Source organism: Equus asinus, chromosome 17, assembly GCF_041296235.1.
Source record: "Equus asinus isolate D_3611 breed Donkey chromosome 17, EquAss-T2T_v2, whole genome shotgun sequence".
Classification (NCBI taxonomy): Eukaryota; Metazoa; Chordata; class Mammalia; order Perissodactyla; family Equidae; genus Equus; species Equus asinus.
The window spans coordinates 36,452,862-36,465,054 of NC_091806.1; the positions used below are offsets into that span (position 1 = coordinate 36,452,862).

Sequence of the window (12,193 nt, forward strand, 5' to 3'; positions counted from 1 at the left end):
AAAGATCATTGAGTCGCAGGGGATGAGAACTAACTCATATCAGCTGAGGCATAAAGGGACGAGGATGCGGGGAGAGCTGTGGGCCGGGGCAGCAGGCCTGGCCTCAGGTCCACAGTCTCATCACCACCAGGGTCATCTCCTTGTGTTGCTGTTCCCTCTGTGTGGCGGCCGTGTCCTTCTGGACTTCTGGACGGGTGTGTTGGATGTGGCCTTATAATTCGTAATCCAATGGAAAACGGGGGCCTTGAGCCACCCCCCCATCATGTTCCACTACTGGCCCGTCACTGAGCAGTTGGTTCTTGAGAAGGCCAAGATGGCATGCTGTCCCTGGCAGGGATGGGAGGTGGGTCCTAGATCAGCAGCCCTGCTGGAACCCTGTGATGGGTGGGGCAGAGGTGGCGTTGCTGGAAGATAGGAGACTAGGGTGCTGCCAGTGTGGGATGCCCGCCGTAGTGCCCACCTGCTCACGGTGCCCCCACATGACTAAGCTGAGGGTGCGGGCAGCCAGCTCGTGCCCCCACACCATGGCCTGGCCTTTAATCCTCCAGTCCGTTCCCTTTGAATCCAGGGGGACCTTGCCAAAAGGAGCCTCTGGCTCTGTCCCTCCCTCTTTAACCCTTGAGTGACTCCTGGTACCTGGCCTGGAGATGGAGTGCCCTCTCTGTGGCCTTCATAGCACCTCCCCCAGGCAGCATGCACTGTGCTGCTCACCCTCCATCGAGAGCTGGTGCCTGAACGCCTGCCCTTCCTGGAGCTTCTCCCCATGCCCCGCTGCCTCTGGCTCCCGAGGGCGCCTTCAGGAGGACCCTCGTTGGAAACACTGATGAAAGCCACCGTTGATGATCAGGAGTTCAGGACTTGGGTTCGAGCTTGGAAGTCCCGGTGCTTGTGACCAGGGAGTTGGTGATTTCCTCCTGCACGTGACCTGGTGCTCACTCCCTCCCGCCCCTCCGCCAGAGGACTTGGTTAGGACAGAACCCGGCCGTCCGCGGCCTTGCCAGCTCTGGCCGTGTGATGGGGTGACATTGTGAAGCTGCTGGGTGGCCCTCGGAGGGCTGGGACCTGAAAAAGAAACAGGCCAGACCTGCCCCAGGCGACAGCCTGAGAAGTGCTCAGCTCGTGACAGCCGTGCGGGTTCCAGTTCCTGCAGGATTTGCGGGCGCTGGGGGGCGGTGAGGATGGGGGTTATTCAGGAAGAAGTGCCACGTGGTCCCTCTGAACACACTTAGCACGGTTAGAATCGAAGCCGTCTGCACACGTCGGCAGGTGTTGCCTCCTCTTCTCCGTGTCCATTTGCTCGGTCTCAGCTGGACCGAGAAGTGGTCCGTGTGTTTCCCTTGGCCGTGGCAGCGACCCGCCTGGCCCGTGTGAACTGTCTCCCTGGCTCTTCCCCAGGATGCGGCTTCGTTCAAGGCCGAGCCGAGCTACAGAGGCCCCGTGAGCGAGCCGGAACCCGTGTACAGCACCGAGGCCGCCTACTACCAGGACGCCCATAGCCAGCAGGGTCTGGCCTACGCCCCAGAGGCCGTCTATGAAAGCACGGAGGCCCAGGGCCACTATCCTGCAGGTACGGGGCGGGCCCCTGTGGTGTTCCCCGGGCAGAGGGTGCCCCTGTTAAGTTGCCCTGTGAAAGTCGCCTTCTCCGATGACTGATCTGCCCCCCGCTGTGTGGTGCCTTCTGACCTGTCGTCTTAAGCCATTTCTCGCTAAATGTGTATTTCCCATGGGTTTCATCATATATTTCCAATTTCCTAATGAAATTTAGTGGACAAATAGGATGGATTTCACAGAGAAAATATTTTTACACACCACCTTTATTAGAACACCTGTGTTTTGTAAATCCAATCTGTTTTAGGGGATGGAAGACTGGAGGTTGACCCCTTTGGAACTTTGTCCTTGGCGGATGAGAGTTACAAAGCTTAGAGTCACACTGAACTTGTTAGTCCCGGTGTGTTGGCGTTGGGACCAGGGTGTAGAGCCTTTCCTTCGGGAGCTGAGTGAGGGTGTCACGGCAGGTGAAGGAGGAAAGTGGCACCTAGGAAAGTGGAGGGTACGTGGGTTCCGGGGGCCTCTGGGCTGTCTTGGTGCCGTTTTACTTGCTCGTAACAGGTGCCTCTGTGGTGCTTTCAGGTGGACCGAGTGGGTGCACACTTACACTCTCGTGATGGGTCTGCAGCACTGAGCTAGGAGATGAGTAATGACAAGCTTAATGCGCTTCTTGGCTTAGTCAGTCCTTCTGAAAGATTGATTAGCCAAACATTTGGGTTTCCTTTTTAACAACTAATTCGCGCTATGCAGGGCTATAATGCTCCTTCTCTGTTGGGTTAGAGAATCATTAAGTTTTTTGTCCTCTGAATCTTATAAATTACCAAGTTCGTTTAAGTCAAATTTTATTACCACAAGCTTAGAAGGATTGGCCAAATTATGTTTTACTGGGATTTTCATGTATTTATCTTTTCAGTAGTTTTGTTTGTTTGGTTTTATAACTGTGTTTGTTTTCATGTAATTTGGGGTACTTACACTGAAGTGTGTGTCAGATACCGCACGTTTGATAAGGTGGTTTTTGAGAGAATGGGCTCAGGGGCCCTCGCAGGGAAGGGACAGGAGTGTGTGCAGTCCAGTCTGGAGCAGCGGAGGCCGTCGCAGCGGCGGGGGAGCCGGTCGCTCAGTGGTTTGTTTCCAGCCACTGCTCAGTGTTGTAGCCTGGAAATGCCTCGCCGGGTGGAGAAGGCGGTGACGTCAGCGGTCCCTGAGCCCAGCGTTTCAGAAACGCAGGAACCACTGAGTGAACACTTTCAGGACCCTTCCGATTCCTGGTGCCTGTCTCATGTTTCGTGGCTAATAGTGTGACCAGAGAGGCGTGTGCTTAACTAAATGCATTTGTCTTCCTGGCACGTTATGTCGGCACGTAATGCTGTACTTATAAAAGATTTAGCTGTAGCATACATCAGAGAATTTCCCCAAGCGTAAGTGTGCACTTCAGTGACTTTTTCACTAAGTGAACACACTCTCGTAACTACCGCCTACATTAAGGAGTGAAACATGGCCAAGCTTCCCAGAAGCCCCCTCGTCCCCACTCCCAGGAACTGTCCCCCAAAGCCGGTGGTGGTCTTGGCTTTCCACCATTGATGACTTTCCTGTGTGCTTGACTGTCTAAGTGAAATAAAGTTATATGTACATTTGGTTTCTTGGTTCTTTCATTCAGTAGTATCCTTGTGGGATCCACTCGCGTTGTCTCGTAGCTTTGTTCTTTCTTGTCTGCTGCCCAGGAAGCCAGTCTCTGAATTTACCGTCATTTATTCTTTCTGCCATTCTTGGGTATTCTGGATGTTCCTAGTTCAGACGAACGCCGCCCTGCGTATTCGTGCTTGTTTCTGTGGTGCAGGTGTGTATGCGTTTCTGTTGGTGTTCACAGGAGTGGCACTGCAGAGGGCCAGGGTCTGCGTCTGTCCAGCCTGGGTAGACACTGCCCAAAGTGGCGGTGCTGCCGCCGGCCGTGTGTGAGCCATCCGCCGTTCCCCAGCGCTTGGTGTCGTCAGCTCGTTCGTTGCGGCTGTCTGGTGGGCGCCGAGTGGAGGAGGCTCAGTGTGCTGTGGGCTGGCCGCTGCCCGGTGGCGCGCAGAAGCAGCCTCCTTGTGTGTGTCTGTTGGCGGTTTCGAGATCCTCTCTCGTGACTGCTTGTCCTTTGCCCGTTATTCGATTGGGTTTTCTGTGTTGTTTCTTACTGAGTTGAAGGAGTTCTTTTCATATGTTCTGGGTACAAGTTATATATTCTGAGTATGTGTGTGTGGCAGGTTTTTTTACATTCTTGTGTATGTTTGCCCTTTCGCTCTCGGTGGTGTCTTGATAAGCAGAAGTTTTAATTGTAATCTAGCCCGATGGATCAATCTTTTCAGTAATATTGAATGCTCTTTGTGTTCACTGGAAGATAGTATCACAAAGATCATGAAGATATTATCCTGTAAAAGCTTTATGATTTTATCTTTCACATTTAGACCTGTAATCCATCTGAAAGTGATTTTTGTTTGTGGTGTGAGATAACGGCCAAGGTTCCCTTTTTTCCTTAAGTGTATGCTATACAGTTGACCGAGAATAATTTATTAAACAGACCCTCCTCTCCCCAGTGCACTACAGTGTCGTCTGTGTCATCAGTCAAGTGACCGTAAATATACGGGCCTGGATCTAGACTCCGCTCTGCCCCGTTGGTCTTTCTGTCGTCTTTGCACAAGCAGCACGCTGTGTAAATTGCTGTAGATTTAGCCTGTCCTGGCATCTGGTAATTTGAGTCCCCCAGCCTCGTTCTTGTGCAAGGCTAGCTGGGCTAATCTTCACCCTTTACATCCTCAGTTAAAATGTAGAGTCTGCGTGGCCGCCTCTCCCCGGAAAACGTGCTCTGATTTTCACTGAGATTGCGTTTCATCTGTAGACTAGCGTGGGGAGAAATGACAGCTTCTTACTATTGGTCTTACAGGGGCCCACCCGGTGTGCGGCGGTTAAGTTTGCGCTCTGCTTTGGCGGCCCAGGGTTTGCAGGTTTGGATCCCGGCTGTGGACCTGCGCACCACTTATCAAGCCGTGCTGTGGCAGGCGTCCCACGTATAAAGTGGAGGAAGATGGGCATGGACGTTAGCTCAGGGCCAGTCTTCCTCAGCCAAAAGACGAGGATTGGCAGCAGATGTTAGCTCTGGGCTAGTCTTCCTCGGAGGGAAAAAACATGGGTTTTAAAATCCATGAACACAATGTAGCCTTCTATTTATTTAGCTCTTCTTTAATTTGTCTTAATACCATACAGTTTTCTGTATATATATATTGTCTACATGTTTAATTACATTTATTCATAGATATTTCACATTTCTTATTTTATTATAAATTATATTATGTAATTGTTTATTACTGTTATATAGTGATAGAATTGATTTTTGCGTATTCACTTGCTAAATCCATTTATTTCTAATAGTAATTCTTCTTGTATTTTCTAGATGTTCACAACTATGTCTGCAAGAGACAGTTTCTTTTCTTTTTTGTTTCCAAGCGCTGTACTCGTTTTTCTTTTTCTTGCCTCGCTGGCCTGGCTGGGACCTCCAGCACAGTGCTGAGTAGAAGTGGTGAGGGTAGGGATCCTCGTCTCCCTCCCAGTGTCAGAGGGAAGGCTTTCGGTATCTCACTGTTATATCTGATGTTGGCTGTAGCTTTTCCATAAATATTTTTATCGAAATATCCAAATTCTCCTCTATTAGTTTGCTAAGTGTTTTTTTAAATCATGAACTAAATTATTAAATTTTCTTAAGTGCATTTTCTGCATCTTTTGAGACAGTCCAGTTGTTTTCCTTTTATGTGGTGATTTACCTTTTAGTTTGCAGTTCTAGAAGAATCCCAACCTGACCTTGATGTATTCTGCTTTCCCCGGATTTTATTTGTTAATATTTTAAGATTGTTGCGTCTGTGTTCGTGAGAGCTTGGTCTGTAACTTTGCTGTCTTGTGTTGTCCTTGTTAGGTTTGGCTCATGCTCGTCTCCTAACACAAGGTGGAAAGCGTTCCTTGTTGATTCCCAGAAGAGCCCCTGTGAGACTGGTGTTTTCTTCCTTGCAGTTTTGGAAGAATTGACCAGCAAAACCAGCTGGTGTAAGATTTTCTTTGTGAGAAGGCTTTTAGTTTCAGATTCAGTTATTCACGTGGAAATAGGATTTTTCTGATTTTATATTTCTTCTTGTGTCTGTTTGGGTAAGATGCTCTTTTTTCCTAGGAATTTGTTCAGGCCACCCAAACTTTCCAATTATTAAGTGTAATATGGTTCATAATATCCTTATTTTGTGCAAGATCTCTTGTAATATCCCCTTTTAAAAATTCTTGATATTGGTAATTTGTCCTTTTCTCTTTTTCTTCATTGGTCTTGCTAGAGTCTTATGAATTGTAGTAGCCCTTTCAAAGGACAGCTTTTGGCTTTGTTGATTTTTTTCTGTTTAGTATTTGTTCTCTATTTTGTTAATTTATGCTTTTTTCCTTCCATTTACTTTGTGTTCTGTTTGCTGTTCTTTTTTCTAGTTTCTTGAGATAGATGCTTAACTGATTTTGGCTCTTTCGTCTTTTCCAGTCTATGTATGTGAGGCTCCAGCTGGCCCTGTAAGTGCACCTTTAGCTGCATCCCGCAAGTTTTGAAAGCCAGATTTTCGTTATCTCTTGTGTGAAAACATGTTCTGATGTTCATCGTGGTATCTTTTTTTACTCATGAAGTTTTTAAAGAATTATGTCACTTAACTTCCCAATGTTTGTGGGGATTCTCTGGTTAGCTTTTTGTTGGTTTCTACCTTCCTTGCATGAAGATCCCTGTCTTGGTCTTTTGGGGCTGCTATAATCAGATGCATAGACTAACTGGTTTATGAACAACAGAAGTTTAATCCGCATCGTTCTGGAGGCTGTGAAGTCCCGGATCAAGGCACCGGCAGATTCCGTGGCTGGTGAGGGGCTGCTTCCTGGTTCGTAGACGGCCAGCCTCTCACTGTCCTCACATGACAGAGGGGGCGAGGGAGCTCTCTCAACTCCAGATTAATCACCTCGCAGAGTCCCCGCCTCCTGATACCATCACCTTGGGGCTGACGAATTTTAGGGGGACGTAAACTGTCAGTCTGTTGTAATCTCTACGTACACCCTGCATTATTTCAACGTTTTGAAATGAGTTGAGCTTTCCTAATGGCCCAGCATACATTCATTGTTGTTAAACGTTCCTTGGGCCCTTGAAAATGTTATTTATCGGTGAGAATGCAGTGTTGTATGTATACCAGTTAGATCAAGTTTGTTAATCATATAATTTAGATTCTAGTAGCCACATTACATAAAGTAAAAAGAAATAGGTGCAATTAATTTTGATAATGTATTTTATTTAACCTAAATATCCAAAATATTATAATTTCAATGTGTAATCCACATGAAAAGAGTACTGAAATATTTTGCCTTCTTTTTGTTGTGATAAGTCTGTAAAATCGGGTGTGCATTCTTGCAACACGTCTCAATTTGAAGTAGGCACGTTTCAGGTAGTTAATAGCTGCATGTGACTGTTTACTGGGCAGCCCAGTTCTACACTCTTACTTTTTTTTTTTGAGGAAGATTAGCCCTGAGCTAACATCTACCGTCAGTCCTCCTCTTTTTGCTGAAGAAGGCTGGCCCTGAGCTAACACCTGTGCCCGTCTCCCTCTACTTTATACGTGGGGCGCCTGCCACAGCATGGCTTGATGAGCGGTGTGTAGGTCTGCAGCCAGGATCTGAACCGCCGAACCCCGGGCCGCCGAAGTGGGACGTGGGAACTTGACTGCTGCGCCACTGGGCCGACCCCTACACCCGTACTTTTTTTGGGTCTGTTTTTTCTATCAGTTACTGAGAGATGTGTCTTAAAGCCTCCCACTGTGATGTTGGCTTTGGTTGTTTCTCCTTTTCTATTTCTATCAATTTTTCTGTCTTTTGAGATCGTGTTGTGAGGTGCATTCAGATTTAGCGTTTTTATCTTCTTGGTGGATTGCACTTTATCATTGTGAAATGCTCCTCGTTAGTCAGGCTTCTTGCTGTCGAGGCTGCTTTATTTGATAGTGATCTTTGCCACATCGGTGTTCTCTTAGGTAGCGTTGGCCTGGGGATCTTTTGCTTTCACCTGTCTGTGATCTTGTATTTTTAAGCGTGCCTCTGTGGAGAGTAGACAGCTAGTTTGATTTTAATCAATTTGACGATTTTTATCTTTTAATTAGAGCATTTGCTCCATTTAAATATAATTGCTGGTATTTTGGTTTGTAGGTACCATGTTACTATCTGTTCTCTGTTTGTGCCACCTATGCTGTGCTGTGTTTCTCTCTGGCCTTCTGTTAGACGTATCGTGGTGTTTAGTTCGGTACTTCTCTCTTAGGTTGTTGGCTGTGTACGTTCCTAGATACAGGGTGCATTTTACATTTGAGCCTTATTTACTGCTTTTACTACCTCCTGACACTGCTGTTTCCTTTGACACTTGAACTGCATTGAACTCCCTCCCGCCTCCTGTGTCTTTATCATACTTTTGAATTTTAGATACATTTTTGGCATTATCATCGTTTTGTACAGTTAGTGCTTATGAAGGTTTATTCTCGTAGTGACCCTTTCTGTTGCTCTTCACTCCTTGTTTTTTCGTATTTCTGTCAGAGACTACTTTTCCCTGAAGAACTGCTTTCATAATCCTTTTAGTTGACGTCTGTGGGCAATGAGTTGTCTCATTCTTGTTTCCTGAAAAGTCTATATTTTGTCTTCACTTTTGAAGACTTTCTATTGGGTATAGGATTCCAGGTTGGTGGTTATTTTCTTTTGGCATTTGATAGATGCCAATCCATTGTCGTCTTTCCTTAAAATGTCAGCTCTCACTGTTACTGTTGTCCCACTGAAGGTGGTGCCTTTTTTCGTCTGGCTCCTTTTGACACTTTGTTCTTGCCTTAGGCACACTCAGAAGGACTGCTGAAAACCAATGTGTGGTTTTCTTTGTTGAGTCAATGGCTTGATTCCTTCATCAATTTCAGACAAGTTTTGACCATTGTCTGTAGATATTTCTTACTCCCTGTTGTGTCTTTCCTCACTTTGGGAGTCCCCATTTATATGGACATTAGACCTTTTACCGTGTCCTACATGTCTTTTGGGCTCCTTCTGTATTTTCCAGACTTTTTTCTTGTGACTTCTATCTGGCTATTTTTTACTGACCAGTCTTCTGGTTCACTGATCCTCTCTTCAGTTGTGTTCAACCTGAGCTTAAACCCATAGATTGGGTTCTTAATTTCACTTACCCTATTTTTCAGTTCTAGAATCCGTTTCGATTCTTTGGTGAAAATTTTCATTTTGTCAAGTCTATTTTTTGACCAGTTGAAGTTTGCATCTGATAACTACACTGTATGGGTCACCTCAGGGTCTGTTTCTATTTCTGTTTTCCTTTTTTCTCTTGGTCCTGTTTGTTGTTATTTTTCTCAGTGAACCTTGGGCGTTATGGATGAAAACCTGTGGAGACTCTAGGTAATGCTGTCTTCCCTCAGAGCTTCCTCTAACACGTACCCAGAGGACAGACCCTCTCAGTTCAGCCAGCTTCTGAGCGACTCTAGGCTGGATTCGGTCTTTGTAAGCCTCAGTCCTTATAAGCTGCCTTCATCTGCCCTCTCACCCAGGGTGTAGCCTCCTGGGTCTCCATCTGAAAGCCTGAAGTGTTTCCCGGGGCCCCTCCTCCTTGGCAGGTCCTGAAGCCCAATTTTTGTCACCTGAAGACAATGAGGTTCCTGAAGGCTCAGCCTCTCAGGCAGTTTTTGCACAGTGCTGGGCTCATTTTCTCTGCCTCCCTTTTCTCAGAGATCTTGGCGCCTTAAGTCCTGTCTGATTTGTCAGGCCTGTATTTGAATTTCTGTCTTCCCAGCCCCATGGAACTCTCCAGAGCTCTGTTAGCCAGTACTTTCTGCTTGGCTTTCTGCTGTTTTCTTCCCAGCTTATTGGTGCATTTCCCTAAATCCCTGAGGGACACCTGATCGTCTGATGCCCTGAGGGAGAGAGTGGCTCTCGGAATGTTAGACTGGCCTCAGTGGGCTGCCCTTTTGTTTGGAATCTTTGCCCCTCCAGTTGGCTGCCTCAGTATCTCCTTGATGCCTTCAAACAGTCTTAAAAGTGTATCCAGCTTTTCTAGTTGTTGGTGAGTGGATCTCCTGCAGGCTGTTCGTGTATGTAGCTGGACGTGGGCAAACAAATCGGTGTTCCCTCTCCATCTGAAGCAAGATGTCAGAGTCCTAGTAAGTATAGTGATCGTTATTGTTATGAGAGAAACCTAAACCCACTAGTCCTTGCTTAGTACCCCCTGTTCTTTTTCTACTCAGCATCCCGTTTGCCCTGGCCCAGCCACTTACACAGGGAAAGACGGAGCAGGTGGCCCACCCCACCAGGACACACAGGCAGCACCTCCGCTCCTGGCTCCTCTCTCAGCTGCTGCGCGGACGCTCCATCCTGGCACTGCTCCCTCCTCTTCCCCTTGCCCTGAGCCAGCCCAGGGCAGGCTCTGTGATGACAGGCTGGCAGTGGCAGAGGAGAAGGCTTAAGAGTTGGAAGGGGTTAAGTGACATTCTGTGAATTGATCACATGTGAGTCTTCACTTTGAGTGTTTAAGCAAATTACTGCTTTTAAGCTTCCCTCCAGTTTCATTTTAAAGTTGAAAATGCAGATTTTGTTCTTGAAATCTAGTGCAGTGATTTTACAGTGTTTTTGAAAGCAACAAATGAGATTTTAATAAGACGTCTCACTCAGAGAGCTCCAGTATGTAAGACTGAGAAAAGAGAATCTATTTGGGTTGAATTGTGGGTGGGACCCCAGTTGTGGGTCCCCCAGAGTCCACCAATGCCTGAGACGGGGCGTGTCTGTAGGACTCAGAACGCCCTCGGGAGTAAGGTCTTAAAGCCACGACCTCGTGACGCCTGAGTCGACCTGTGTCGGGTGTGTTGGTTGTCAGAGCACAGGTCGAGGCTCAACTGGTAGCGGTATGAGGTGTGCTGGGGGCTGGAAAGGAAGAAGGTGCAGGTGCAGCCCGGTCGGCAGGAGGAGAAAGGACGAAAGATGATGCGGGGGACAGCTCGGGTGGTTGGGGTGACCGAGGAAGGTGCAGACACTGGGCAGTGTCTGGGGTGTTCTGGTTGTCACAGCTAGGGGCAGGGGTGCTCCTACACATTCTGCAGTGCGGCCCCCACAACGAGGAGTTACTACTATTCAGGAAGCAGGTGCCAAGTGGAGAGGCTCTGGTGGAGGAACCCAGGCTTCTCCCGGGGACTGCTCTAATCTCCAGTGGGGTGCGGCGCGCCCCTGTCATTTCATCCTGAGTGCTCTTAGCAAGGCTTCATCAAGCCCTTGCTGGGCTTAAGCTGGTGAGTAAATGAGGGAGAATTGACCTCGTAGTCCGCATGAGGTGAGACTAGCTCAGTGACTGCTGACTGAGGGTCCATTCTAGACGTCCCCTTCAGTTTAGATAGTGCCCCTCTGGCGGCCGTTACTGACTGCTGCTCTTGTAGGAGGAGGTGGCAGACCCCCCAGAAGATCAGGCTTATTTCTGTTGTGTTTGGTTTATGAAACAGTTAAATATAGCCCTTCAAAGTAGTATTGGATTATTTGCATCTTCTCTCTTTTCTACACACTCAACTTGCCATCTCTTTGAAAGCAGCCCTGCCTTCTTTTCTTTTTTGAGGAAAATTAGCCCTGAGCTAACTACTGCCAGTCCTCCTGTTTTTGCTGAGGAAGACTGGCCCTGAGCTAACATCCATGCCCATCTTCCTCTACTTTATATGTGGGATGCCTGCCACAGCATGGCATGCCAAGCGGTGCCATGTCCGCACCCGGGTTCCGAACTGGCGAAACCTGGGCCGCAGAGAAGCGGAACGTGCAAACCTAAGTGCTGTGCCACGGGGCTGGCCCCGCCTTCTTTTTTTCTTTTTGTGAATCCTCTTCTTTTTGCTGAGGAAGACTGGCCCTGAGCTAACATCCGTGCCCGTAATTCCTCTACTTTATGTGTGGGATGCCTGCCGCAGCCTGGCCTGACAAGTGGTGTGCAGGTCCGCCCCCGGGGTCCGAACCAGCAAACCCCACGCCGCCCAAGTGAAGAGTGTGAACTTAACCACTGTGCCACCGGGCCGGCCCCCAGCTCTGCCTTCTTGTCTTCCTGTTTCTGTCCCTTTAATCGTCTGCAGGAGCCAGCGCCACCCCCAGCCCCTCTGTGACTATATCTGGTTCCGGGTTCCAGGTTCCGTGCTCCTGGGAGACAGTGGTGGAGGCACACAGGATCGCAGTCCTCAGAGAGCTGACAGAGCGGATCCTTTCTCACAATCAGTACAGGTTGTGAGCGCACCCTGACAGGAGGAAGTAGTTAAGAGGAAAGACACGACCCGGTGTGTGGGCAGGCCGCCTGCGTGCACACCGTGGTCCAGCAAAGGCCTTTCGGAGGGCTCACGTTTGAGCCAAGATCTGAAGCTGAGCGGAGCCAGCCTGAGCGCTTTCCCGGTGCTGGGCCTGCTGGGGCCAAGGCCAGGGGCAAGGAACAACTTGGCCGCGTCAAGCCATGAAGCTGTTGCGGAGGTTCCTGGACCGGAGGCGGAGGGAAAAGACGAACAAGGTGAGGGGGACCAGGGAGTTGGGAGTCAGGTGGAGCCTTCCCCAGCAGAGCTGGGATTTTTGTTTTGTT

The 12,193-nt window shown here is 48.4% G+C and overlaps 1 protein-coding gene and 1 pseudogene across 2 annotated transcripts in view; both read left to right on the plus strand.

Annotated features, from left to right (window-relative positions):
* LOC123278087 (src substrate cortactin-like) overlaps positions 1 to 12,193 on the plus strand; it is a 45,076-nt pseudogene that overhangs the window by 15,735 nt on the left and 17,148 nt on the right.
* The window catches only part of LOC106829618 (liprin-alpha-1-like), an 85,025-nt gene continuing 84,817 nt past the window's right edge, over positions 11,986 to 12,193 (plus strand). For both annotated transcript variants that reach the window (XM_070487891.1, XM_070487892.1), the window contains exon 1: positions 11,986 to 12,124. In XM_070487891.1, the coding sequence (XP_070343992.1) occupies positions 12,071 to 12,124 (54 nt within the window). In that variant the 5' untranslated portion in view covers positions 11,986 to 12,070. The remainder of the gene's footprint in view (positions 12,125 to 12,193) is intronic.